The following is a 27146-nucleotide window of genomic DNA, read 5'->3' on the forward strand; positions in this document are numbered from 1 at the left end:
GAAATCCACTTGGATTAATTTTTAATGCTATACCAACTTACGGATTCCCATTTATTTAAGAGAAAATGGTAGGTTACGTGGAGAAAAGATCACAGTATCACAGTATCACAGTATGCTAGAGATTGGAAGGGACCTCGAAAGATCATCTAGTCCAATCCCCCTGCCGGAGCAGGAACACCTAGATAATGTTACATAGGAATGTGTCCAGGCGGGTTTTGAATGTCTCCAGGGAAGGAGACTCCACAACCTCCCTGGGCAGCCTGTTCCAGTGTTCTGTCACCCTCACTGAGAAGAAGTTTCTTCTCAAGTTTAAGTGGAACCTCTTGTGTTCCAGTTTGTACCCATTACCCCTTGTCCTATCATTGTTTGCCACTGAGTAGAGCCTGGCTCCATCCTCGTGGCACTCCCCCTTTATATATTTATAGACACTTATAAGGTCACCCCTCAGTCTCCTCTTCTCCAAACTATAGAGACCCAGCTCCCTCAGTCTTTCCCCATAAGGGAGATGCTCCACTCCCTTAATCATCTTTGTTGCCCTTCGCTGGACTCTCTCCAGCAGCTCCCTGTCCTTCTTGAACTGAGGGGCCCAGAACTGGACACAATATTCCAGATGCGGTCTCACCAGGGCAAAGTAGAGGTGAAGGAGGACCTCTCTCGACCTACTAACCACCCCCCTTCTAATACACCCCAGGATGCCATTGGCCTTCTTAGCCACAAGGGCACAGTGTTGGCTCATGGTCATCCTGTCGTCCACTAGGACTCCCAGGTCCCTCTCCCCTACACTGCTCTCTAACAGGTCGTTCCCCAACCTATACTGGAACCTGGGGTTGTTCCTGCCCAGATGCAGGACTCTACGCTTCCCCTTGTTATATTTCATCAAGTTATTCCCTGCCCAACTCTCCAGCCTGTCCAGGTCTCGCTGGATGGCAGCACAGCCTTCTGGCGTGTCAGCCACTCCTCCCAGCTTAGTGTCATCAGCAAACTTGCTGATAGTACACTCAATTCCCTCATCTAAATCGTTGATGAATGTATTAAATAATACTGGTCCCAGTACTGACCCTTGAGGCACTCCACTAGTTACAGGCCTCCAACTAGACTCAGCCCCATAGACTACAACTCTCTGGCTTCTCTCCTTCAGCCAGTTCACAGTCCACCTCACTACCTGATCATCCAGACTACATTTCCTCAATTTAGCTGTGAGGATGCTGTGGGAGACTGTGTCAAATGCTTTGCTGAAGTCAAGGTAGACCACATCCACCGCTCTGCCATCATCCATCCACCGTGTTATTTCCTCATAAAAGGCTAAGAGATTGGTCAAACATGATTTCCCCCTGGTGAAGCCATGTTGACTGCCCCTCATAACGCTCTTATCCTTGATATGCCTTAAGATGGCACCAAGGATAAGGTGCTCCATCACTTTCCCAGGGATGGAGGTGAGGCTGACCGGTCTATAGTTACCCGGGTCCTCCTTCTTGCCCTTTTTGAAGACTGGAGTGACATTTGCTTTCCTCCAGTCCTCAGGCACCTCTCCCGTTTCCCAAGACTTGGTAAAGATGATGGAGAGTGGTCTAGCAATGACTTCCGCCAGTTCCCTCAGCACCCGCGGGTGCATCCCATCTGGATGGGATAGAAATAATAGAATTTATTTTGACTTAATATATTATTTTTTTTCAGATCCTTAAATAATTACATTTTTCTCCTATTCATCAGAATTACTTTTAATATTGAACCTTTTTTTAGGGTTTTTAAACTTTCTTTAAATTTAAGCATTACATTCCTTTGTAATTAATTTTTTAGACATTTAAGAAAGATTTCACCCACCCAAGAAACTGTTGATGAGTTTCTTTTTCACATTGGTGTTAACTGCTCCTTTTAAATACCTTTCCTGTTCAGTCCCCAGCAAGGGAAATAAATGGCAACTAACAAAATAACATTTTGTTAGTCTATTGAAAACGAGATAAGGTTTGTGTGTCATCAACATATGTAAAGAGGTAATGGGTGTCTGAGTCATGTCAGGCAAAACAACAGAATGCAGAAAAGTAGGAGGAGGAGGCAGGGGAAAGATTTTAAAGTCATGGAAGAAGTGAACCCAGAGTTGTTGAAATAACAGAGAAACTATGACAGTATTATGGCAGGAGAGAGGCAGAAAAAAACCAAAACTGAGCCAGGAATGTAGGAGAGGGGTGCAGCAGAGAGCCTGAGGAGGAGTAAAAGATACATGAAGGGAGAATGACCACAGAAAAACAGTTAGTAAAGGCAGGGTGGACAGGAGAGCTGCAGAGGTGTATTAGGTTATGAAAAGAATGAGAGTGATGCGGTGGAAGAAGATGACCTGAAGAAGAGGGAATCTTAGCTGCAGTCAGCCATCCCCTCTCCATTGAAGACTTACTGGAGGTGGTTTCCTTTCCTTCTCTCATCCCTAATGCTGTGTGTTAATATGTCATTTCACTTGCTCCATTTTAGGTATTTCAGGAAAGCCTTTTTTTTCTCTCTTAGTACAGAAAACTTGTTAGCCAGAGCTCATGTATTTCTAGACTTCTGAAGCATACTGTATTATGCTATCCCTTACAATGAGCGGAGTGAGGTCTGTCACTAAGTGATATTTTGGCATAATTGGCACTTTAGCTCTTAATTGTCCTTTTTCATTGTTTTCAAAAATACAGAAATAGTAATCGATAGTTGTTTTTTTTTTGTTTGTTCAGCACTGTATAGGAATATTACAGATTATTTTAAATTAGGATAGCTTGAAGTTAAGCAAATGAGCTTTGAGTTTTTCCTCCTAAAGGTGCAGTACAAATATGACACCATATCTACATTGCTTTAACAAAAAATTGAAAGTTTCTGGGTTTAAATGCTGAGAGAAAACCATAAAAAATTCATGGTGAATATGAGAGTTGAGAAGGAAGTCTTAGATTCTCCAACTCTTTATCTTCAAAACAAGATACATTTCTAGGAAGATAGTTTATCCAGAGAAAGAAGGGGGCAGATTGGTCTCAGCAGGGAGATGGGAAGCTTCAGCTTCTACCTGTGCTATTGAAGGATGCTCTGAACATCCCTTCTGCCCTGTATTGAAAGTGTCTGAACAGAAAGAACAAGTGATCCTCCCTAATTATGATACCTATTGTAAATGAATCTCATGAGCCCCTTTTCACTCAGAAGGACATCGGTTAATGAGCAGACTTCACCCTTATATTCTGTTTCAGATTGTATATAGACTTACTGCTCATATGTCTTTAGGACTATTGAATGGTTTTGATTTGTACCAGCCTAATATTCATTACTGGCTTCAAACTACTTTATGCTTTGTAGTGATCTGCAGTTAAATCAGGTTTTGTTACTGTATCAATGCTTTTTTTTGTTTGCTTTTTTTTTAATAAAGAATGCTAAATTAGCAATAATAATTTGCTTGCCTACAACCCTGAATGGGCATATATTGAAAAGTAGAATGTAATATTAAAAAAATAAAAATCAACCTGGAGATAAATGAATGTCAGAATGAATAATTTATGCTAATGAAATTACTGCAATTAGTAGTTCCACAATGACCCTTTTAAAAGCCACAGCTGTTAATGTCAGGAAGTGCTGTCACCGCTGACCTTATCATAAGAGAAAGTGACAAATGGAAAATGCAGGGAAGACCAACCCTCAAAGAGGTCTGTTAGGGAACGATTAGTGTTTTCTGAAAACCATTGTGAATTACAACCTGCTGCTCTCTAGCTTGGTGTGTCTACCATGCTGTGCTATTTTGTTAAGCTTGATAACAATAGTTATTTTACCCCATTGAAACAAGTTGTCTAGGGCCACTTCCAGCTCTACCAGAACCCACTCCTTCCCTCACTGATTTACAAATGAAATTGTTGTTAGAGGGCTTTTCAGGGCTGCAAGTAGAGACCTCTCATAAGGATCATGTGTAAGGAGGTTGCCTTTCACTAGGAAGAGCTGTACTGCAGGGTGCATATGTCACAAACAATGGAAAAAGGAGAAAAAGGCTGAAACACATTTCAGCTGTAAACCAAGCACTGCTCAAATCTGCATAAAATGTCCATTCCTGCTGTTCCTGCTGACTAGCCTTGCTTTTGCAATCCATCTTTGTAAAATGAATTTATTCTAGCTTTGCCTCCTCTAATGATATTCTGATTTTTTAAATTTGTAAAGTAATTTATTTCTGCTTTCCCTAAATGCAAATCATTATTTAGTTCTTGTTTTAATTTCTGATTTTGTAATCATAGGTGAAATAAGTATTCTTCTAAACTAGCTTTTAAAAGTCACAAGAAAATAAAGAGGTTTCTTACTGAGAAAAATGGCAAGTCTTTCTGCACCAACTTGATTGTAATATTAATGATGTAGTTTTAAAACATTTAACTACATCAACAGCCACTCATGAGCAATTTTCCCAAAGTTCCCTAAGCATTATTGACAACGCTTCGGTAAATTATGTGTCACTTTTCTAAGAGTTGGTGTAGCTCATTTAATTCATATTAATTGATTTTTAGGCTTCCCTTGATTAATTGAACTGGGTTTGTCTTGTACAGAATGCAATAAATAATCATTAAAATGAGGGAGATATGACTCCACAAATTATAAACTTTAAGTATGCTGGAAGTCGTAGAGGACAAAATGGAAGTTAGTTACAGTGATGGAGTTATATGGGTTTCCTTAGTATTTCCCTGGCAATTTTGCACATACGGTACTCTTGCTTACGTATGTATATGCCTATATTTAGTAATATAGACAGCATCCTTTAAAAGAAACAAAAATTAATTTGGGGTATTTCTTATTTTACCTTTATCCTGAGGTATACTCTATTTCATAGTAGTTGTGAAGTATCTTGTATTTGCTAATCCAGTTTTCAAAAAAATTAGAAGAAGGACCTTTGAACTTCAGTCCTGAAACTACCTTTCTTTTTGCTATGAGAGGTGAATAAAGACAGGTATTTTATCTCTGCATTTTGCTCAGAAATACATGACTAAATGACCATCTGGAGGTGTTTTAAATATGCCTAGCCTGTTTTGATGGTCACATAGTATGTAAAGAGTTTTCCAGTCTCACTGTTGGGAGGGAAACATCATGCAATGCTGTGCAGCACCCAGCTCAGCCCCTTGGGGTCACAGGACCACTCTGGAGTCCTTCCTGCAGTGGGCTGAGATTCGTTTGGTGCTTGAGGTACATTTTATGTTTTGATGCCTGGGTGGCAAATAAGGTAGAGGAGCAACCGTCACAGCTCAGAGTGACTCTGAGCTCTGTTGTGGCAACTGTCACAGCTCAGAGTCACTCTGAACTCTGTTGTGGCAACTGTCACAGCTCAGACTGACTCTAAACTCTGTTAAGCCATAACTACTTTTCTGGTCAAATAGCCCCTGAAACTGACAGAAGGTTTCTTCAACACAGAAGTGTTGCTGATTTTCTAATATTTTATGGTATGTAGAGATTCAGCTTTCAGAAACACTCCACACTGGTTGCATCCTGCTCTCATAATAGTTTATCACTGACTTTGACAAGCACAGATGACCAGGGACTTGTACAACTTCATAAATCTAAATCACGGAGTCCAATTCTGTTCAATCTGAAGTTAATGGCATAAATGCACTCACTCAGAATAGGAACTTGATGGTACATGAGGTATGTGGGGATCAGTATGAATAGAGTAACCCCTCTATTGATTTTCTTTAACCTATACAGGATTTCCAGAGGTGAAATAGAAAATCCATATAGTATTAACTTTGTATATAGCAGCATTGTGACTGATTTAATCTCTGGCTTTAGCATTTAGGAGTATTTATTAAAAACAAACAAAGAAACAAAGTATATTGAAGCACTGAGCTTCTGTGGTGATGAAGACTTAATGAATGCCAGTGCAGAATTAGTTAATTTACATGCAAAAATGTTGGGGAAAGCTCATTTTGCTTTAATGTTTTTTACATGCTGACGAAATTGTGTTTGGAGTAGACTGATTTTGGGGATGAGTCATCCTTTATATGAAACAACTAACCACTCAAGAGTTTTCTGGAGCAAACCATACTTTATGAGATTGTTCTAGAGAAGAAAAGTAAGGAGCTGTCAGACAATGGAGCACTTCTTGAATGTCATGCAGAAGCTGAGGGCAGCAGCTTTTCAGGCAAACTGTGAAAGTTGTAAACTTTTCTTTCATTCTTTATAAAATAATCTTGGGTTTATTGCAAATAAAATAGTTGTTGCAGTACCTTTTCATTAGACTGATAAGTTGTGAGGTGGCATTTTTGCATTTCATTGAAATTATCTGATTTTGGAACCTAGGGTGTATTTTTTTCTTCATGTACAAGCTCTCTGAGCTCTTCATCTGTCTTTGGAAAGAGAGATCCATTTGAGCAAGGACAGTCTGAAGGAAAGGGGAGTATAGTGGGGCCACAGAAAAGGGTGGAAAGGGAACTGAGTGATGCAGTAAAAGCCAAATCATAGAGAGAGAAGATGCAGTTCTGTAAGCAAGGATTTTGTGTGTGGCCAGTGACCAGCTGAAGGGTAATGAAAGCAGCAGAAATAAGTGTAGGGTCTTTCCGTCAGCTGTTACCTCCATGTGCGGCTAGGGCCACTTAGCCCCCAGCCAGTGCTTCTGCCTACGGTTCTTTTGTGGCTGGGCAGTCAACAAAGAAGGGATGGAAACCTTCTTTGAAGGCATTCCCCCATCTCACCCCCCCAGGTGTTCCATGATCCCTTTAGCACATGCTGTAGAATAGCTGTAATCCAGAGATTTCTTAATTAAAAGTTAAAGTCTGTGTCTTCTCATAAAAAAACTGCAAATGAACATCTCAGTTGCAGTCTTTGCGTAATGTTGCATCTTGGAGCTACTCCATGAGATTAATAATGTGAGCTGGCTGCCTTGTTTCCCCTTTGCCATCTGAAGACATACAAAAATAAATGGTCAAGGGAAGAAAAGTGACTTTTTTTTAAAGTTTATTTTTAATGAGGTATCCCATGCTAGTATGTTACTAAAGCACTCTTTTCCTCTGAATTATAATTTGTTGATGGCCAAAAGATAATTTGGCAATTTTAAGTGCTGTATGCTGTGCCAACAGGCAGAGCTACAGCTCCTATCTAGCCAGGTGCTTGAACATCAAGTTATTTTTATCCTACACTCCAGAGCTCTACACAAGATTATCACCATTTAGGGTTTTTTCAGAAAGAAAAAGACATAAAGTCAACTCAAATAAATTGAAAAGTTGAGAGGAGAGATTTGGGATCTTTACAGTCATCTGTTACAAGTCAGTATCACAGCTTTGTCTTATAATTTCAAAATGGTCAAATTTTGAACAGGTAGGTTTTGTAGGTTTTGTAAGATTTCAGGAGCCCACCAAAGAAAAGCCCTCAAGACCTTCCATGTGATGAAAGCTTAAGCCCTCTAATGTTTATCTTATCATGCCTATCAGATCCAGTTAATGAGAACCCCCTTTGGTTAAAATATAACTTTTTATCATGGATGGTTGCAGATAAAATGCTTGGAGGAGTGGGGGAAAAATAAAAAAAAAACAGGTATCGGAAACAATTCCTAAAAACATGGAAAGATAATTTCACTGGATATTTTGATGAGGGTTTCTCTCCTGGCAGGAAATAAATTACTGTTTCAACAAACTGACAGACTTTGTTCATCAGTCTCTGAGTCTGTCTTTCAGCAAGCCTCTGCTGGAATTACCTGCTCACAGTGATCACTAATTGTTTTCCACAATGTCCTTTTGCTTTTCTATTTGTAGCTTTTCTGGATGCAGAGCTGGGCCTTGTTGGACAGCTGAGACACTTGATTACAAATACAGCCCCAGTAGCTGGATCTGAGCATCTCAGGGGAGCTGTGGGGCCCCTCGTGGGAGCAGTTAGGCTGTTCTTATCAAATTCTTCATGTCAACAAAATTCTGTGAGCTGCAAGCAAGGATCTGTCAACAAAAAAAAGGGAAAAGGCAACACATTTAGTACTGAGACCCACGAAACATGAATTTTGTTTTCAGTTCAGCTTTTTGCGGATCATGTGGTATAATCTTTCCAGAACCACAGCTAATGACCCTTGTCCCAAGTAGTGCATTACCTTTTGCCCTGTAGGTAGAAGATCTAAAATCCAAACTTGCTTCTCAAGAGGCAGAACTGCAACTGAGAAATCAAGATGCTGAAGGTTTGGTTGATTGCTAAGACAGGGTTTCAGACTGAGAAAGTGAGCCTAGAAAGAGCCATTGCAGACACTAAGGAGCAAAAGGTCAGTCTAATTCCTCCATTTAGTGCTGTTGAGCTATATTTAGCACAAAATAAACCTTTTCAGGTGAGCAGTTTTGAACAACTTCCTCTCCAGGGAGTATAAAGTCAAAATAATTATTATACTTATGCATGTAACGGCATTTCACATTGTGATTACCACTTGACCTTTCTTTACGTTATGCCGTTTCCCAACCTTTTAGCTATTTTAATGAGATGAAAGAACAATAAATACTGAGCTCATTCAAGCATTTAATGGATGTGGATCTTGAGAATTGAACCTATTTGTAATACAGTAAATGTCAGAGAGTCATCTCTGAGCACTTCAGATTTCTAAAGGCATTGAGGCTCTAGGTAAATTGAACAACTCAATTGGTACAAAAGTTCATTCCAGTATCTTGCAATATTACAAGGTGCAAACCTTGAATTTTAAGATTACAATAGCATTCCTAAGAATATGTGACATCAGTGTCGAGCTCCTTTTTGCTCTCACTTCAGCCTATTAACATTAGTTACCAACATCCATGCTGGAAACAAAACTTTAAATGCATTAGTCCTCACCACAGAATTATTCTATTAATTCTATATATGCATCATTTCATCTGGACTCTAAAATTTTAATCTACTGTTACAAGAAAAGTTTTTGAAATAAAACAGCAGTAAGGAATGCTGCAAACTGAAATTCCTCTGCCATTGAAGAATGATGGGCTCATTCAACTCTGGCATTTTACTATGAAATATGATGTACATCATGTCATTTATCAATACTGTAGAAAGACATTTTCATTTGACTTCTAGTAGTTGTTAATGCCTGATTTTGATCTATGTGAAAGTCAAGTTGCCAAGAACTTCGTAAACAAGTTTTAGATACTGATAAACAGGGGAAACTATGCTGTCTGAACAATGAGAATGGTCTTTCATTCTCTTCTAGTTCGTTTCTCTGAGGCTTATTATTATTAGGTGATGTTTAATATTGTTCTAATGACCTTGTGTCTTATCCTAATTTTATTGAGGGAAAAGTGGTAAGACTGGATCAGGACTTTACATGTCTCTGGATTATGCTAATTATGGACTTGTGACGATCCATCTCTTATACAGGACTTAAAATTTGCTATGAAGTTTAAAGTCCAAATAGTGCAATTAATTAAACTTGCACAAATTGGATCCAACAGCTCAACATCCTACCAACCACTTTTCAGTGGTTCTTTTCCTACATTTGTTCCATACGTTTCTGATGGATTTGGATGATTAAAATACACCCTTCACACAATTCTAATTGCTTCATTAAGCAACTAGGTGAAACACACAGAGTGAGTTATGGGATAATCACATCTTTGGGACACTTTGTTTCTGGAATGAAGCTCAGCACATGACACTAATGATTACTGTACTCCCCTGTTCATTGTTTTATTGCACTTCTGAAATGTTTGCATCAGAAATGAAAGTGTCATTTTGTGCTACCATGAATCTAAAACTATTTCATAGGGCTGATTATAGTTTCTAAATATTAGTCTTCTATACTTTTTGTTATAAAATAAAATTAGTAAATGAGAATACATCTTCCAGCTAAATAATTCTTCATAACTGATTAAAATTTGTCACCCTTTCAAAAATTCATTTGGCTTTCCTATTCTATATTCAAATGGGAGTTTATAAGGATTTTTTTTTTCTGAGTGTTACATTAAGCCAGTAAATACCTTAGAGATATTGCCTCAGAGTGAAGCATTACTTAAGAAAAGGCAAAGAGTGGAAGTCAATTTAGATGAGACTCATCAGGAAAAGTGGGGTCAGTCTGGATGTCCCATAAATGTGGCAAACTACATATCTGTATAGTAGTCAACAAGTGTCTGACTATGAATGTGACACTGCAAAGGTTTTAAAATAGTGGGCATTTACACTGTTGTCATTTTACTGCCATCTGTGTGCTCTGAATGATGCCAGCCAGAGTGATTTACAGATGGAGATGCATATGCCATTGTCTTTCAAAATGGGACCCACACTTCAAAGGAAGAACACATGTAGAGCATGGTGTAGGTATATATATGGGTGAAGGGTACTAAATTTATGGAAACAAGGATAAAAAGCTCCTCCATCTCACTGTGAGGGGAAGTAGGTTTGAGAAATACTGTCCTAAGGCTTATCTGATTATCTGCTTGGTTTAATTTTTCCTCCCTTAAAAAGAAGTCTTGTCCCATTATTTCTTTGGGCATCAGTAAGCAAAGAATAACTAAGCATAAAAATAAAGAGACACAGAACTGTAATGCAACTCATGTGACTTTGTTTGTTTTAATAGAAAACACCTTGTCATGTTAGAATCGCTACGTAATATAAATGTAATACTTGTTCACCTGCTTACATCCTTAAAAACTGTAACAGAAGGAGCATTTGTCTCTGTGTGGTTCAAAGTATTTGCTTTAAATTAATTTCAATAACATGGGTCTCAAACAATATTAGAGAAAATAGAAACCAGAGCAGTGTATATGCAGTATTTAATTTTAAAAATATGTTGTGGCTAGGATGCAAACCAATAAATATTGGGAATTTCATCCTAAAAGCTACATCATAATAGGTGAGGAAATATTTAACTTTATTAGTAACTTGTCATTTGTAATGTAATGCATATTGAGTTTTAATCTTTATTATTTCCACAAGCAGTGTCTGTGTGTGTCCCATGCAATAAATGTAGGCACGGAAAGTGCCCCAACACTTGTAGAAAAATGTTTTGTAAGGATCTTAAATTCTTACAGAGGCTTGTTACTGTCAAGGCTTAGTGCTTGGTCCAAGTATTAACATCTTGATCACTGTAATATTCTTTTCCTCTGTAATTAGACTTTGTTTAAGCAAGACCTGGCAGGATATGAGCCTATGAGATAAGCACAAGGTAGAAGGATCAAGATGAACTAAATATAACTAACTTCAACCCCAAGCAAGGTATTCTTAAAAATGTGTATGACAATCTTCCAAATAAGCAACTGCAGATGACAGACACAGAACACCCTTCAGGGTCACTCTACCTGACAGATTCGCACCAATGAAATAGCTTTTAAGCAGATAATTAAATCATTGCAAAAAAATTGTGGAGGCCCTCAAATTTCACTTAAAACTGATGCTAGCTGATATAAAGTCACTGATCTAAACCACTGTTAAGGCCAACTAAGTGTTTTGACAAATCTGCTTAGATTGGTATCTGTTTAATTTCTAAGCCTGAAATTAAGTATAACGTTTTCACAGAATATTTCCCTCTTTCTTGTTTTCTCCCTTGTTGAGGCCTACAATTTCAGACTTGGAACTGAGGAATTAACCTTACTTGACCAAGATGCAATAGGTTTGCAGAGCAGGGAAGAACTGTGATCATTAGAACTTTCACCACATAAAATAGTCTTTGAAGAGCTGAGAGTTGTATGCTGGTAATCAGAAAGCTTCTCTAGAACAAATCAACTGTTGTTGCACAGCTCTGTACCTGTTCCTTTGATCTTTTTTCAGGTTAATCTTACAGAAGTGAAAGCCTTCACCAACCTACCAATGGCTGTAATTGGTGTTACTGCTGCAGTAACAGTTTTACAGCCATATAAAGGGAAAATGCCCAAAGACCAAAGCTGGAAAGCCACAAAAGTCTTTATGGGAAAGGTAATGATCAGTGGGACATCATAGAATACCTAAGATGAGAGTTCAAAAGAATAGATAGAAATTAGAGCCATAGAAAAAGAAACTAAAATGCAACTTCATTTTCTTTCAATTTGCATTGTTCTTTTCTGTGTGCCACTGGAATATATTAATTGCAAAACCAGAAGAAAAGTTAAAGTGAGAACATTTCCTAATATTTATCTCATGTCTGCCAAATTCCTCGAGCAAATAATAAAATCTCAAAATGTGTATGTTAGGGTGGATACTTAAGGCTTTTGGGATAAATATTTTTGCTTTGTACTGCATAATATTTCTAAAACAATAAGCTAGTGAAGCATTCCAGTTTTACTTGTGTGATGAAAGTAGGTGTTCACTTCTGATTCTTAAAAATGGAAAAGGATTGACGGATTGCAACTTCTTACAAGATTTAATCAACTGTGGTAAGGAGCATATTCCTCTGAATTGTCTGAAAGTCAAGGAACATTACTTGAAGGATCCAGATTTCAACCCAAATCATGTTCATACGAAATCCTTTGCAGCAGCTGGTCTCTGTGCCTGGGTGTCAATATAGGAAAGTTCAGTGGTGAAGAAAGATAGGTAGTTCATCCTAGTATTGTAGCCTGTTGTAATTTCATTGCAAAATAGTAAAAACCTAATCAGTTTTAGTTGAAATCTACTCAGACTTAGTTTCTGTCTGATTTCCACCTTTATTCTAAAACTACAAAAGTGATACATATAAATTAATTTTAGTTGGAGAGTAGACCCACTAAGGATGCATTCAGTTCTGCTCAAGATATCCTTATATAAGCTATAAACAAATCTCCTGTAGTGTTTATGTCAGTAATGAGAATCTCCATGTCTCACTATTGTGTAGAAAGATGGCTCTAAAGCATGTAATGAGAGACTACTAGTGTTATCTGAAAGTCTTTAATAATTTTTGTTTTTATAATGAATGTGAGACCAGCTTCTTGTCTGATATACTGATATTGTATGTCTTTTTCAAGGTGTATTTTGTGCTAGAACCAAAATATTCTGCATTGGCCCAAGCAAATGCTGGGTTAGCAGCAGCTACAGAAAAACTGAAAATCACCAGGAAAAAGCTTCTTGTAGGTACTGCTTGATTAATAAGAATTCTTCTCTAATATATTGAACCCAGTTAATTTTATTTATTTTGTTTTGTTATTTTATTTTTATTGATTTAATTACAACCTAGTGTAAGTATTAAAAATATGTTTTCATTGGGGATTATCACTATTTTCCCCACATACCTACTGAAACACATTCCAGAGTTTGGGTGGTAGCACATGAAACTGTTAATCAGAAATTACTGGATTTCCTCAAAGGCATCTAGGCATGTTATAACCAATGGATTAGTAAACTGAAGTGTTAATTGATGTTAGTAAGTGGCTGTGATTTTTACAAGGAGCATGAGACAAATGTTTATATGAGTAATGACCTATTGGAATATAGGAATAACTGGCTTTGGAAGCTCATGCTTATGTGTGTTTATCATAAAATTACACCAAATCTCCTTCACTTTTTGAAAGATCTCCAAAGACATACACTTATGTGTGCACACATCCATGTAGAAGTGGAAACTTAGATCAGTCCTTTACTGACAAATGTCTTTTTGAGTTAAGGATTGAATTGAAGACCACATTTGCCACCAAGTGCCTCTTGAAGTTTTGAGAGGGATTATTTGTTGTTTATTAAGAATTCATTTAGTGGACACCTGCAACACAAAGCACTCTTGAAATGGACAAAGACATGCCATGGTATCTTGGGAGATGGTGGGTGGAAGGAGTTTCTCTGCTGCAAACTGCAAGCTAATTACCACTACTTAGCAAAGAGAGCTTCAGCTGGTTTGAAAGATATGGAATTAATTAGGTTTAGAAGGCTTTGACTTAAGTTAAGGCTTTTCTTGTTGGCAATATTTAGATCTGAAATCTCACAATTTAAGAAATCAAGCAATAAATGAAGGCTGAACAAATCTGTAATATGGAGATTATTTTCACTGTTTTCTTTTGCGTTAACAATTTAAGAGAATGAGCAAAATTCAGTTTTACTGAAACTTAGAAATCTGTGAGTTATGCTGTCTTAGAATTTCATTATTTTACCAATTTCATGTTTTTCTTCCTTCTAGTGTAGTATCTTTTTTCTTTTCTTGTTCTGAAGGAGATTCAGATTTAATGGGTCAACAAAGATAGCTTTGACCATCTCTCGGCCCCCCACCCTAAAGTGGTGCAGAAGAATGTCCTTGCCATTTTTAGTGCTTGAGACTTTGGTGGATGAGTGTACCTGAACTGTAGTCGGATCTATGTTAATCATGCAGGCAAATTTGAGATGTCTAGAAATGTCTCTCTTAAAAAAATAATAAAAGAAATAAAGAGTAAAGAACTGTGTCTGTCTTCTTTCTTCTTACACCTTGCATGCTAGACTGATGAAATATTACTTACAGTCCATCTCTGTGAGATGCCCTTATTGAGCAGAACTTGTTAGTCTCTCAATTTATGATCCACCACCATTAAAAAGAAGTGGATTGGCTGCCTCATTATCCCTAAGAAATCAAGCCAACCTTTTTTATTAAGCTCCAAGTTGTGATTTCGTATTTTTCCCTTTGCCAATACATTTACTGTTTTTAATTTGTATATTAACTTTTTATTTCTTTATTGCACACCACCAATTCAAACACCGAACTTGGCAGATGAGGTGTAAATCTTTGATCCTGCAAATCCACTAAGCTTTAGTGGGGGTACACACTCCTTGCTCCTGTTGCATTTTTTCTATTATACCTGAAGTAGGAGAATTTTGTTCTAAAGGGGAACTCACTGTTGTTAGTTCTGTAGTTACTCTATAGAAACAAAACAGATTCAAGCAATTTGCATGCTGTCTTGCCCCTGTTGTCTTGCCTTATCTTTTTTTTTTTCAAAATGCTCTTTCAAGCTCTGTTCTTGTATTCAATTTTTACCTCATCTGATTACTTGTAAAACCGGTGCTTTTCAAGACGTTAACCTCTTAGATTTTTATTACTCAATATCTGACTTTTTTAACAGCTTTCTATTCATTAGTTCTTAGTTTACCGAAATGGAGGGATTTTTTTTTTATAGACTAGGAAAGAATGTGTTTATCTATCTTCCTTATGAAAAGGAAAAGTAACATAAACACATTGTGGGTGGCTTTCTTCTTTTAAGTTCTTTTTGATGAGCAAACACAACAGTTCAGAGTTTTTATTTTTACAAGCAGAAGAAACTTGTGATTCACCCTCGCCCACCATTTCAGTGTGTAATTATTGTTGACTAACTATTCTTGACTATTACAGTATTTCTTAGCCTTTTTCAGAAAGATGGAGAATTGTATCTTCAACAATGATAACAAGTTAGCTCCTTATCCAAGCATCTTTCAGCTGTTTTAGAGAAATAGGCATTAACAGAAACAATTTTAAATTATTTTATCTAAAAATCCTGTGTCATCCTAACTGCTCACTTAAAAAAGTCTGGAGAAAATGCTGCAGCTTTTTCTTCTGCAACTTGTTATATGGTAGGAGTGATAGAGACTGAAGAAAATAAAGAGTCTAATAAGCAGTCTAAATTCCAAAGTCTAAGAGGGAATTTGCAGGAGCTCACTGAGAGTGGGTAGCGGCTGCTACTGAGTTGAGGTATATTCAGTATGAAAGCCCTGAAAGCAGAGAGAGGTCACGTTGCTGCCTTTCGAGCAGAGTGCATACAAGTGTGGTTCAAGATCTTGGGTGAAGGTATGGATCATCATGCAGGAGATCTGCTTGTTTTCTGCCATTACTGAAACCATCCTGTCTGCCCAAGAGTAAATTGCTGGACCTTATGCTAGCAGGCTGATATACAAAATTAAAATAACAATTCTGTTCTTGCTTTTTTTCTTTCCCCATTACATTTTTAAATGCTCCAGAATACACAGGACATAGTTAGTGTGTTCTAGGGTGTTTGTTACTGAACTTAGCACAAGAAACTTGCACTTTTTTCTGGCACCTGCAGATCTGGCCATTCTGCCTGTCATCAGGCAGAAACACTTCTCCTGCTATTATCTCCAAGCACGTGATCTCCACCATTTAAATGGATATTTGGTAAAGGATTCTAATGGTGATTTTGTTCTAAATTGCTCTTAGTTAACATAGCTTTGTTGTGTCAGGAGCTGTAGAAAGAACAACAATATTGCACAACAAAACTTTCCTCTAAAGTTTATATCCTTCAGACTTAGAGGCACTGTCTGGAATTATTCATCTATTCTCATTAGAATTATTTAAAATATTATTTAAATTAAAAATTAAAAAAAGAACCCCTAGAAACCCAAAACCTAACAAACCTCTTCCCTCCCTACCCCCAAAAAACAAAAAAAAAAAACAAAACAAAACCCACCAGAAAACCCAACAAATCGTAAGGTATAATATTTACCAATCCCTTTTCTGAATAGGTTCTGAATATCAATATGAATATGCATAAGCTCACGTCTTCACTTGAGAAAGTTTCAGAGAAAGTCCAATGTCAAGATGATGTGAAACAAACCACCAGAACTATTGAACTGGCCAACAGATTGGTCAAGGGATTTGAAGTAAGAAGAATTTGCCTGAATCTTCAGCCTAGTATGAGTTTTAAAATATTTGAAATATTTTGTTGACTATGAGTTTAAACTTAATTTTTTGAGGATTATGTGTAGGGAAAATAGGCTGGAAGGTGGCACAAGCAACAAGATAACCCTCATTAGAAAAAATTTAAATAGAAAAAATTTAAAAAAAAAAGAAAAAAAAAACAACAAATCCACAACAAAAAAAACAAACCAAACAACAAATAAACCTTATAATAAAATCCTGGGGAGTAAAATCTACTGCACCACAATTGCATTTCCTAAAAATCACATATTTCTGTGCAACTGATGTTGACGTGATTGCTAGAGAGAAGTCTTGGTAACTAAGTCACCACATTTGTACACAACTGTGAGCACACTGTGCCAGCCTGGACAGCCTTTGGTTAATGAGCAGAAAGACTGAATAATCCTTTAGGTAAGGATGGAGTCACCCTGTATCTGCCAGCGTTGCACTTTAGATCACAAATAAGTGGAAGGCACCAATGATATATTTGATGCTTGCTTTTGTATTTTTCCTTTTGCAGAAACTATTAATTTTTAAATAAGAATAAAATGTACTTATGTTAAAATTATATATATTTCAGTGTGCTTATTAGCTTTATTTACAGGCAAACACCATTAAAGCTAACACATGCCTATTTAATGGTCAGTAAATATTCAAGTCAGCCACAGTGTTGCTGTGCAGTCTCTCCCAGGTCTTTACTGAAATCATGCTGTCTCAACTCATCATCCAGAATTTCAACCATTCCTTCTTGACAAATAAGTGTAAATTACAGGAAATGAAAAGTACCAATATTAAAACTACTTTGCGAGTTCCCAAGGCAGTCTGAATAAATATTTTAAGTTGGTTTTCATAAATTCCCTGTGACCTTCTATGATCAGAGTATGATTACTTTTGTTTCTGCAAATCTCTCGGCAGAGACTAGCAACCAAGGTTTAATCAGTTTGGAGAGAAATATTGTAAGAGTATATAACTAATCAAAAAACACCAGTGTAATTAAAATAGACCAGGGTTTGATCCTTGATTCTGAAATTAATATGCCCAGAAATGTAAAATATGTAAATAATCTTGCCTTTGGTAGAAAAACAGTGGAGTCAATATTGCTATCTGCATATGAAAACTTTTATTTGCCCAAGACACCTGAGATGGTCACTGTTGGCCTGACTCTGCAATCCTCCAAAGTCTTGTGAAGCATTGTGGACGCCAATGACCTTCCATAGGGTAGTCTCTGAGTCTTGGATTTGAAGGTTTATACATAGTTGAAAGAAGCTTTTCTCAAAGATTTGAGTTTTTGTTAGTGATCTTATTGTGTAAGTTAAAAAGGAAAACATTTAAAAGGATTAATTTAAAGCATCAAGTCTTTTTCTCTGAGAATAAATTCTTTTTGACTAGAACAGGAGAGAGTTAACTTCTGAAAATCATCAAGACTGATGTTTTTGTCTATTGTCCATTGACCTGGAAGCTCAACTATTCAGACTAATAAATCAGGCAATTTATATTTAATCATTAACTAACTCCTGAGCTGAACAGCTGTTCAAAATTAGAAATGGGCCACCTCAGGCAGGATGACATTACAGGCAATCTATAATGCATTAGAATAAAATTATAGTGATTTTTAACTGTCTGGAAATTTATTACACTGCATGTTCCAACTCTTAAACCCTTGCTAGCCATTGTCACTAGTGAGTTATGGTGCTTGGGTTGTATAGTAAAATTACTGAAGATTTAAATAGACAATCATTCTATGTTTAGTAAATCTTCAAATTTCAAAGCTATTTTGGAGAATGAGGTGGGTGCTTTTTATTGTTTATGACTTACCAGTCAGTGACAAGAGGAGAGAATGGATAAATCAAACAGCCTTCTTTTAAATTAATGTATTTATTGTCTTGTTGCCTTCAGTTAATGGTTTAAAGAAAAATCCAATGACTTCCATAGGCAAAAACAGATTTCTAAAACACTTCAAAACAAAACTGCTACATTACAAAAATTGCTGCTAGACCTTTCAACAGGAATAGTCCTTTGCTTGTCACTTGTTGGGCATCTCTTATGAACGTAACTGGGGTTTAGGAGGCCTTCAGAATCACCAAGTCTTGCATTTACACTGAAACATTTAAATGCTAACTTTTTAAAGCATGGTACTTTAATCAAAATTACTTCAGTTTTCTTAGTGAATATTTTATATTCCTGTTTTATAACAGGAGAGTTTGAGACTTCTGATATCTGTGTCTTTTTTTTACAGGATAGGATGTTTTACTATTACCATAAATATTTCTGATTTTTCTGAAAAATATAGATGGAAAATACTTCATGAATATCAAATTTAACAGTTAGTTTATTTTGGTTTTGTACATATAGAAACTTATGTTTATAACGAGTTGTTATTTGAGACTGATTTTATACATTTTTAAGGCTTTCAAGAATGAGCTTGTCTAAGAGTATTCCTTTAAGCTCTCAAGCAGCTAGCACCACTGAAATGCAAGCATTTTAGATATAATTATTTGAAGTATGAAGGATGCATTCCATTCAGTGATTTTCATTGATTATGATTACATCATGTAAAGGCCTGAAAATATATGTTTTGATTACTGACATTGTTATGAAAAATAAATGTCTGTATGACAGTGGGTAAAAGACAGTGATTATAAGTTGTTCAGCAGTGTGCTTTCCTTCTTTCATACTGGCTCTTTTTTTGCTTCAGTCCCCCTGCTCACTGAAGAATGATTTCCTGAGGTTTCCCTGTCAAATGAACAAACTTTTATCTTGAGTATTTATTTCAAACAGTACAAGCAAGGAAGAAGGCTTACAGTGGTCTATTCTAATTTTACATCTAGAATTTCATCAGTTTGAAGATTACTCTAATAGATGATCAGTTTTTACCTTCCTTTCCATGATGAAACTATTTGAGCATACATGCAGCATATATTCATTCCTTTGCTGGGAATTGTATACACACAATAAAGTATAACGTGCCAAATACTGTTAATTTGTTTTTTACACCATGTCATAAGTTTCGATTGAAACAAAAATGATGATTTGATCCATATCTTAAATATTAGCTTTCTTTATATAAGATGCTTTCATTTCCCTGGTATTCTTTAGTCAACATTTAACATTTTAAATAGACTGTCTTTAAAACACAACTGGACTAAAATAGCAGCTTTCCATGTAGCTACTAATAAGAAATCAGTATCTTAGACTGTTCCTGCCTAGTCATCCAAAATATCACAGGGAAAGTGTCGTTAAGATGAACTCTGCCAAGTGCACAAGGGATTCCAGAAATCAGGGCTTTCTGTGGGGAAAAATAATAAGAAAACAATTTCTAGAGTTAAGCTCTGATATAATCATTGAGGCTAGAAGGAACCTTCTGAGGTCATCTAGTCCACCGCTACTGCTCAGACTGTTAGACCAGACTGCCCAGGATCATGTCCAGTCAGGTTTTGAATATCAGCCAGATTGGAAATTCTATAACCTCTTTATGCAAACCTGTGTGTTTGACCACCCTCTTCTTTCCTCCTGTCAAAATTCCAAATTATTTTGGCTTTTAATGCAGTAAAACTTCTGTAGCTAGTAGGTAGAACAAGCCAAACAAATAATAAGAAAAAAACCTTGCAACTCTTCTGCCTTGTGTTTACCTTGGAAAAAAGCATGAAAAAGAAGTCTTCATATCTTTGCTAAGACTGAAACAGCTTTTTATCCTTTCCTTTTTTTATTTAATTTTTGTTTATTTCCTTCTAATATTCTTGTTTCCTTGCCTTTCTCAAATCTTGCTGAAAATGATTGCACTTTGCAGAAGGCAGTAGTGTCATACTGTCCCTTGCAGTATTATGCCAGATGCTGCCAGTATTGCCATGTGTCTGCCATACTGTATCTGGTTGAGACAAATGTGAAAATTAAACAGGGGAAGGAGATAGAATGCTTGATTAAGGGCTCCGTTCTATTTTTGCAGCTTCAAAGATATCAAATCACCATCCCAGAGAGAATGGATTGTTTCCAGCCTTGTGGTATTAGGAAGGGTATCTCTTGCTGACAGTACCTGTCTTATTGTACTCTGTTTTTTAATGTGGAGACCAAACATTCTGCCATTTCCAAGTTTTCAGGAGATAACATTTTCTAATTTTGCTTTGTAGTCTAAAAACATACATTGGACCCAGTCTGTTGAAACTCTCAAAGGACAAAACAAACCTTTACGTAGTGACAGCTTATTAACAGCAGCATTTGTGTCTTTGCGTCTTTCACAAAACAGTATCGCCAAGAACTGATTGGAACATTTCTGGATTCCTTTTCTAAAGTCACGAAAGGTAAAATTTACTGTATAAAATGAGAGTCTCCTGTGAAGAGTCTGGTTTTCTAAAATTGCTGCATTCAAGAATCTGAAGCACAAAACAGTATTTTAAAGTGGCTTTTTGCAGGTATTTGTTTTCCAGTACATACATGCATACATGCTTCCCTCAGATTACAGGTACATATTCAGGGGAATCAGAGAAAGAAATTGAGTTCTCTTTGGCAAAAAAAAAAAAATAAAAAATCCCCTTCCAATTCTCAGTGCCAAATTCTGTCCCTTCTAACACCTGTGTAACAGCAAATGCTATAGTGAAAGGTGTATAGGGAGACCTATTCTGCTTAGCTTTTCAGCTCTAGTAAGAGCATGTATTTATGATAATCCCCATTTCTCTTGTACATGGAGGAAACTGTGATAGCACTCAATAAATTCATAGAGGCTCTAACCCTTGGAGTGGTCTCTGCAAATCCTTCTCCATTCTTGCTTTGGACTGCTCCTTTCCTCCTTACTGCTGCAAATGTTCCTCACCTCTTCCTAATTGTTTCTTATTTCTCATGTGCCACAAATCATAGCATTATATCATAATTAATGCAGTTTATTCTACTCTTGCCCCATTTTAATTCACAAGGCTAAGGCACAGCAGACCAGCTGATTTGCCTGGGATATTTGAAATACCATTAAAGCCAAATCTAAGCTTTCCAAGGTCAGCATTCAGAACGGCAGGGATATCTTTCTGTAGATGCTTATTTTGTGTGAGAGTTTAACAGTCACTAATTTCTGTGGAGCTTTGTTTTGCCTGGAAAATCTTCCTGTTCTTTTCCACCAAAACTTTGTCTGCAGATGAAGTTATTTCTCAAAAACCTCCTTCTACCTTGCAGATTAATGCTGATACGTAAAAAAAATTACACCGATACGTTTATTATTTTCAGTAATGGGACCCTGGAAATAAATGTCATTCTTAGCTCTTCTAAGAATCCTCTGAAATGGATTGAACATTTTTATAAATAAAAAATAATCCATACTGTAATTTTTTACTTTTTGAATGCTTTCATTGAACAGCAGTGATAAAAAATACTTTGTCTAGGCTTTGATTGTTTTGCTGCAAGTGAGGAAGAGTAGAAAAGAGGAGAGAAATGCATTTACATAGTGATGTTAAAAATAGATATTTATTAGTAGTCCTCTTTAGAAGGAATACGAAGTTCTATGTCACGAAGCTTTGTGCAGATATGATAAAAATAGATGTATCTATATATTAAAATATTTTTCTTGTACTGCATGAAAAATGTATTAGAAACCCTTGTCATACCCCAAAGCTAGTGTTTTCCACAAGGAAATATTTCAGCTCATGGAAATTATTGTATTGCTTGCCTTACAGTCCAGAGATAAATTATATTTTCAGTCTTATGTTGTGTTTAGATAAAGGTGTTACACAAGGAAGATGAGTATATTGCTTGCTTGTGGAGGGGCATATATGCCTTTTGGTCTTTTTGTACTTGTATTTTCAGCAAGTTATAAAAAGTTAGGTTTATTTGGGGCACTGTGATTAAAATCAGGGGTTAGACAATTTTAAAGTAGTATACCTTTCATAATAATATGTTAACTATATCGTTGTGCCACAGAAACTGTACTAGAGATATGGTGCCGTTCTTATTGTTCATAATTGTGCAAATTTGGCTCAATTTAAATATATGTAATTATTTTCATTATAAACAACCACCAGATTTAGAAGTTTTTTTTAATGTGCACTTTTAAAATAATTTCCAGTATACAAACCTGCATGTGGAGTTATGCATGTCTAAGGAAGAGGAAAATTTTGATTGAAGAGTTTTTAAAACACTTCTGAGCAATATAGAAGGTAGTTCAGGCTAAATACTGATGATGCTGTGGTTCTATCTGTGGATTTTGAATTTAAACTTGAAATCACAAATAAGGAAGCCTGGAATAACATAATGAAGGAATTGCTGGGGCCTTGGCCTTTGTTTCAGCAATTCCAGGCATCATCCAGTGTAGGTCTTTTTATGCTTCCACTAACAATTTTTCTTTTCCAAATATCTTAGGTGTTCACTCTCACTCTGTGTGTTGTTAGGCATTTCCCTTCCAAACTGCAACCATTCAGAAAGCCCTCATTTCAGATGTTCTATTTCTTTTTAATTTCATCTCCTTGTAAGTATCTGTGGCAAGTTAGTATCCAGCAAGCCTGCTGTCTGACAGCTGCTCTAGTGTACATGGAGATCACAGCCTCCTCCTTAGTGAGCAGGCACTCTCTAAGTGCCTGTCTTAGAGAGCAGGCACTCACATGATAACATTGCCGCATCTGGTCCCACTCAGGGAGATCTGAGGCTGCCTCTGCTCTCAGACATGATTTTCTCTCTCTGGCTTTTGAGCTTGTTAACACATCACTGAACTACATTAATAAGGTAACATGGGAATATTGGTTTTATAATTTTTGTGTGGATACTGATTTATGGTTCCAGAAATACATGCTCAAGAGCATTGAATTTGAAATATAGGTAACTGTATACACTGCAATTGATAATACATGGTGGGTTTGAAACTTTACCAAACTATTTTTTATGATGCAAATGTCTTAAATGAAAACACTTTTTCTTTTATTTAATCTGCTATAAATATGATAAACCACTTCTCATCACATTTTCTAGTATATCCTTTTGCATCTAAAACTCTACAAGGCTCTTCCTTACTTTGCTGCCTAGAAAGCCTAATTTATATGAGCCCAGTTATCCTGTGCATTGCACTGAGTCATGTCTTGCTACCTGGTAACCTTGCTGGATGATTATATTCCACTCTTATTCAAAGGTTTCTGTTCCTGTGATGAAGGGTCTGGACACAATTGTCATGTTGATGGATGATGCTATGATTGCGGCATTAAATAACAAGTGGCTGTCCAGTGATAGGATGTGAGCAGAAAACGTCACTATTCTAACAAGCTGTGAGTACTGCCCTCTGATGATAGATCCCGAGCAACAGGGAATTAAATGGATAAAGAATAAATATGGAGCTGACCTTAATGTTGTACGTCGAGGACAGGAAGGGTATGTGCATGCTGAAGAATTGGCTTTTATGTTTTACTGCCCCCAAGTTCCTTGATTTTTGTAAGGGATTGGTGTTTGTTGGAATGCACTTACTTGTACACTTGAAATATTACAACACCACTGCTTATTTATCCCTATCAGTATTTCCCATTTTAAATGGTGCTTTAAAGGGGACCTTTTTAATGTTGTTTTCAAGCATTGAGAAGAAAATAGAGTGGAAGATGAAATGCTCTTCTTGTGAGGGGCAAATCACTTTTTCAATAGGTAAGGTGCAAAGCCTGATGCTATTACCTTATTTATGCTGTCCAATTTAGTCAACAGAACACAGCATTTGCATCTTACACAGGGAAAGATTCAATCCAGTGTATGGCATTCAATGCAAAAGCCAGTATCAGGTCCTTTCCCGGTAAACAGACATAGTTTTGATTCTCATTGCTATTACTGAATTATATGTAAGTTGGTAGCTCTTGCAGGTAATTCATCTGTTCATATCTTTTCTCATGCTTACTTTTATATAGGGACCCAAGTAGATAAGATTTAACGGCTCCATTTCAAAGGGCTATCTAAGTTTATTTTCCTGAATTCCAGATGTAACACATGATTACTCAGCATAGTAAATGGTCAGAGTAATGCACTTATTTTTTAAACAAATGTTAATCATTTAACCTGTCTGCTCCTCTGAATGAGCTCTCTTCTGTTATGCCCTGTACCTCTCTGTGAAGCTATGTTGTCTGCTTACTTATCCTTCCACTGTTATCTACTCTCAGTGTCAATTGAGACAGAGTTCTCCGAAGTCATTTGGATTCTAACCCTTCAAGAAAGTGTTTATTGTTTAGACGAGAATATACCAAAAGCTATAACACAAAAACAAAAAAAAAAAAAAAAAAAAAAGCTAAAAGATATATGTACTCCCTCAACCTCTGTCTGTTAATTCTAGTGTCTTCAATGTGGAGCTATATCCTGGTATTTGCTTGTAAGAAAAGCCCCAGCAATATATATTTTTTAATATGAGGACTAGCAAGAGCATAGGTAGAAAGAATTTGAATTCAAAACTGTCAAACCCTTAACCACTGGGAAATTATTTATTAACAGTTTTGCATGATTTAACCATGTTCTTTTAGAAAAACTCCTATTAATATAAGAGAAATATTTCTATAAGTATCATTTATCTAATATTTGAGGGAGTTTTTTCTGTTTTTCATATTAAGTTTTCTGAAGACCATTGAAAGAATTTTGGCTTGTGGAGAGACTGTACTAATCAAAAACATGTGTGAAACTATTGATCCCATACTTGCATGGAAGACATACAGTTAAAAAGGGAAAGTAAGTATACTTGATTAATCAGAATTTTGCCATGACAACCAGATCTACATTTTCTTGGTTGCCATATTTTGCTTACTGCTTCATAACGCTTCATGAAGTTCTTTTTAAAATGCAATGGCTGAAAAATGATGATGAGTAGGTATTAAAATGTTAGTATCTGTATCTGATTAGATAACAAAATTCTCTTCCCAGTTCACAAGTTTGGCTTGAATACAATACAGACATGCATGTGAGTTTCTCAACCCAAAGTGAAAATCTTTTCTTTTTTGTTTTACTTCAAAAAAGGTACAAAACAGGGAGTATATATATTACAATTTAGCTCAAAAGAAAATAAATTATTTCATTTCCATGTTATGCAACTTTAGCAAAAGGAAAGTATTGGAAATGGTTAAATCTAGCCTGATTTAAATTTAACAATATAAGGTTTTCCAGCTTTAATATCAGCTTAAGAATACTGTGCCTCTACTTTGCAGTTTGTTGCCATAGCTGGTTTCTGGGCCACTCTGTGAAACACTGAAACCAGATCAATGAACTGGTTTAAAATACAAACAATACAGGGCAGAAATAAGCAAGCTAGAGAGGGGGTGTCTTTCCATCAGTATTGCTGCCAACATGCCATGCATCAAACCACTCCATTTGACAGTGTTCACAAATCCATTGAGACAGATGTAATTGTGGTGTTACTGTCTTTATAGTTTTACCCAGAAACCTAGTCTGCTAGCATCAAAACTCTTGTGACCTATTTCTCATGCAAGTATTCCACAGACCCGAGTGCAGGGGCTGTTCTGACCTCTCCATCCCAATGGAAGGGCTTACGGCATTGGTGCCCATGTGAGCTCCACCTCAGAGGTCTGTAGCTGGGTGTTCATGTGGGAAATTCAGATTTGAATTTGGTAATGCAAGGCTGAATTAGTGTTTTCCCTATTCTGACACTGCAGTGGTAGGAGTGGTAGGATTGGTAGATGGTACAAGGGAGAGTAACATTATGTTCTGACCTTTTGTGTGAGACCTCATAGCAGCCTTCCAGTATCTGAAGGGGGCCTATAGGGATGTTGGGGAGGGACTCTTCATTAGGGACTGTAGTGACAGGACAAGGGGTAATGGGTTAAAACTTACACAGGGGAAGTTTAGGTTGGCTATAAGGAGGAAATTCTTTCCTGTGAGGGTGGTGAGGCAGTGGAATGGGTTGCCCAGGGAGATTGTAAATGCTCCATCCCTGGCAGTGTTCAAGACCAGGTTGGACAAGGCCTTGGGTGATATGGTTTAGTGTGAGGTGTCCCTGCCCATGGCAGGGGGGTTGGAACTAGATGATCTTAAGGTCCTTCCCAACCCTATTCTATGATTCTATGTTGAAGAATATGATGTTTATTCTGAGAAAAGTCAGAGAATACCGTTGAAGTATTTCTGGATGAGTGTCAAATGTTATTCAAAGAGTGTTTAGAGTGCTTGCATAGTTTCAGGTTTTAAAAAGAGAAAATATGAAAGAAAAGTGAAATAAAAATTATATCTAGTTTTGGACAGATTACCCAAGCTATCGCTGCCTCCTTCCTCTCCCCCCACCCCCCCCCCCACCCCCCATGCTTCAGGCATCGGTGCCTGCGCAATAAATCTAAGCAATACACAACAGCTCAAATCTTCTTGCACACATGAAGCTCCTGGAAGATGCACATTTTCCCTGCACTGTGGCATCTTGAAATGATTCCTCTTTGTTACATTTTTCTGCAGTGGTATTTGGAGTACTTCAGAGTAAGACCATGTAGATTGTTTTTTAGTATCTGTAGTGAAAAAACTCTACTGAAAATTGGAATTATACTGGTCTAAAAGATCAGAAGTTGCGCCGGGTAAGAGTTCCTTAAGACATGAGAATGATGTAAATCAATAAAAAGATGTTGGATTGAAAAGAAGAAGGATCACAACAATATAATTTTTTCATATACTTAGCAAAGACATCCATATAGCATAACAGACCTTTGCACACAAGCACAAATATATGGAGCTATTCAAACACAGGTTCTTGTGAATATTTTAAGTGGCGGTATATGAC

General features: G+C 36.7%; 1 protein-coding gene across 1 annotated transcript in view; it reads left to right on the forward strand.

The window, feature by feature from the left end:
- DNAH11 (dynein axonemal heavy chain 11) overlaps positions 1-27146 on the forward strand; it is a 77528-nt gene that overhangs the window by 36956 nt on the left and 13426 nt on the right. The window contains 11 exon segments of the mRNA XM_062616942.1: positions 8132-8212; positions 11692-11845; positions 12231-12393; positions 12797-12938; positions 16276-16413; positions 20575-20668; positions 20671-20708; positions 20710-20745; positions 23544-23779; positions 24988-25074; positions 25076-25102. Of these exon segments, the coding sequence (XP_062472926.1) occupies positions 8132-8212; positions 11692-11845; positions 12231-12393; positions 12797-12938; positions 16276-16413; positions 20575-20668; positions 20671-20708; positions 20710-20745; positions 23544-23779; positions 24988-25074; positions 25076-25102 (1196 nt within the window).

Source organism: Pezoporus occidentalis, unplaced genomic scaffold, assembly GCF_034315485.1.
Source record: "Pezoporus occidentalis ecotype Australia unplaced genomic scaffold, CSIRO_AGI_Poc_V1 ctg103, whole genome shotgun sequence".
Classification (NCBI taxonomy): domain Eukaryota; kingdom Metazoa; phylum Chordata; class Aves; order Psittaciformes; family Psittacidae; genus Pezoporus; species Pezoporus occidentalis.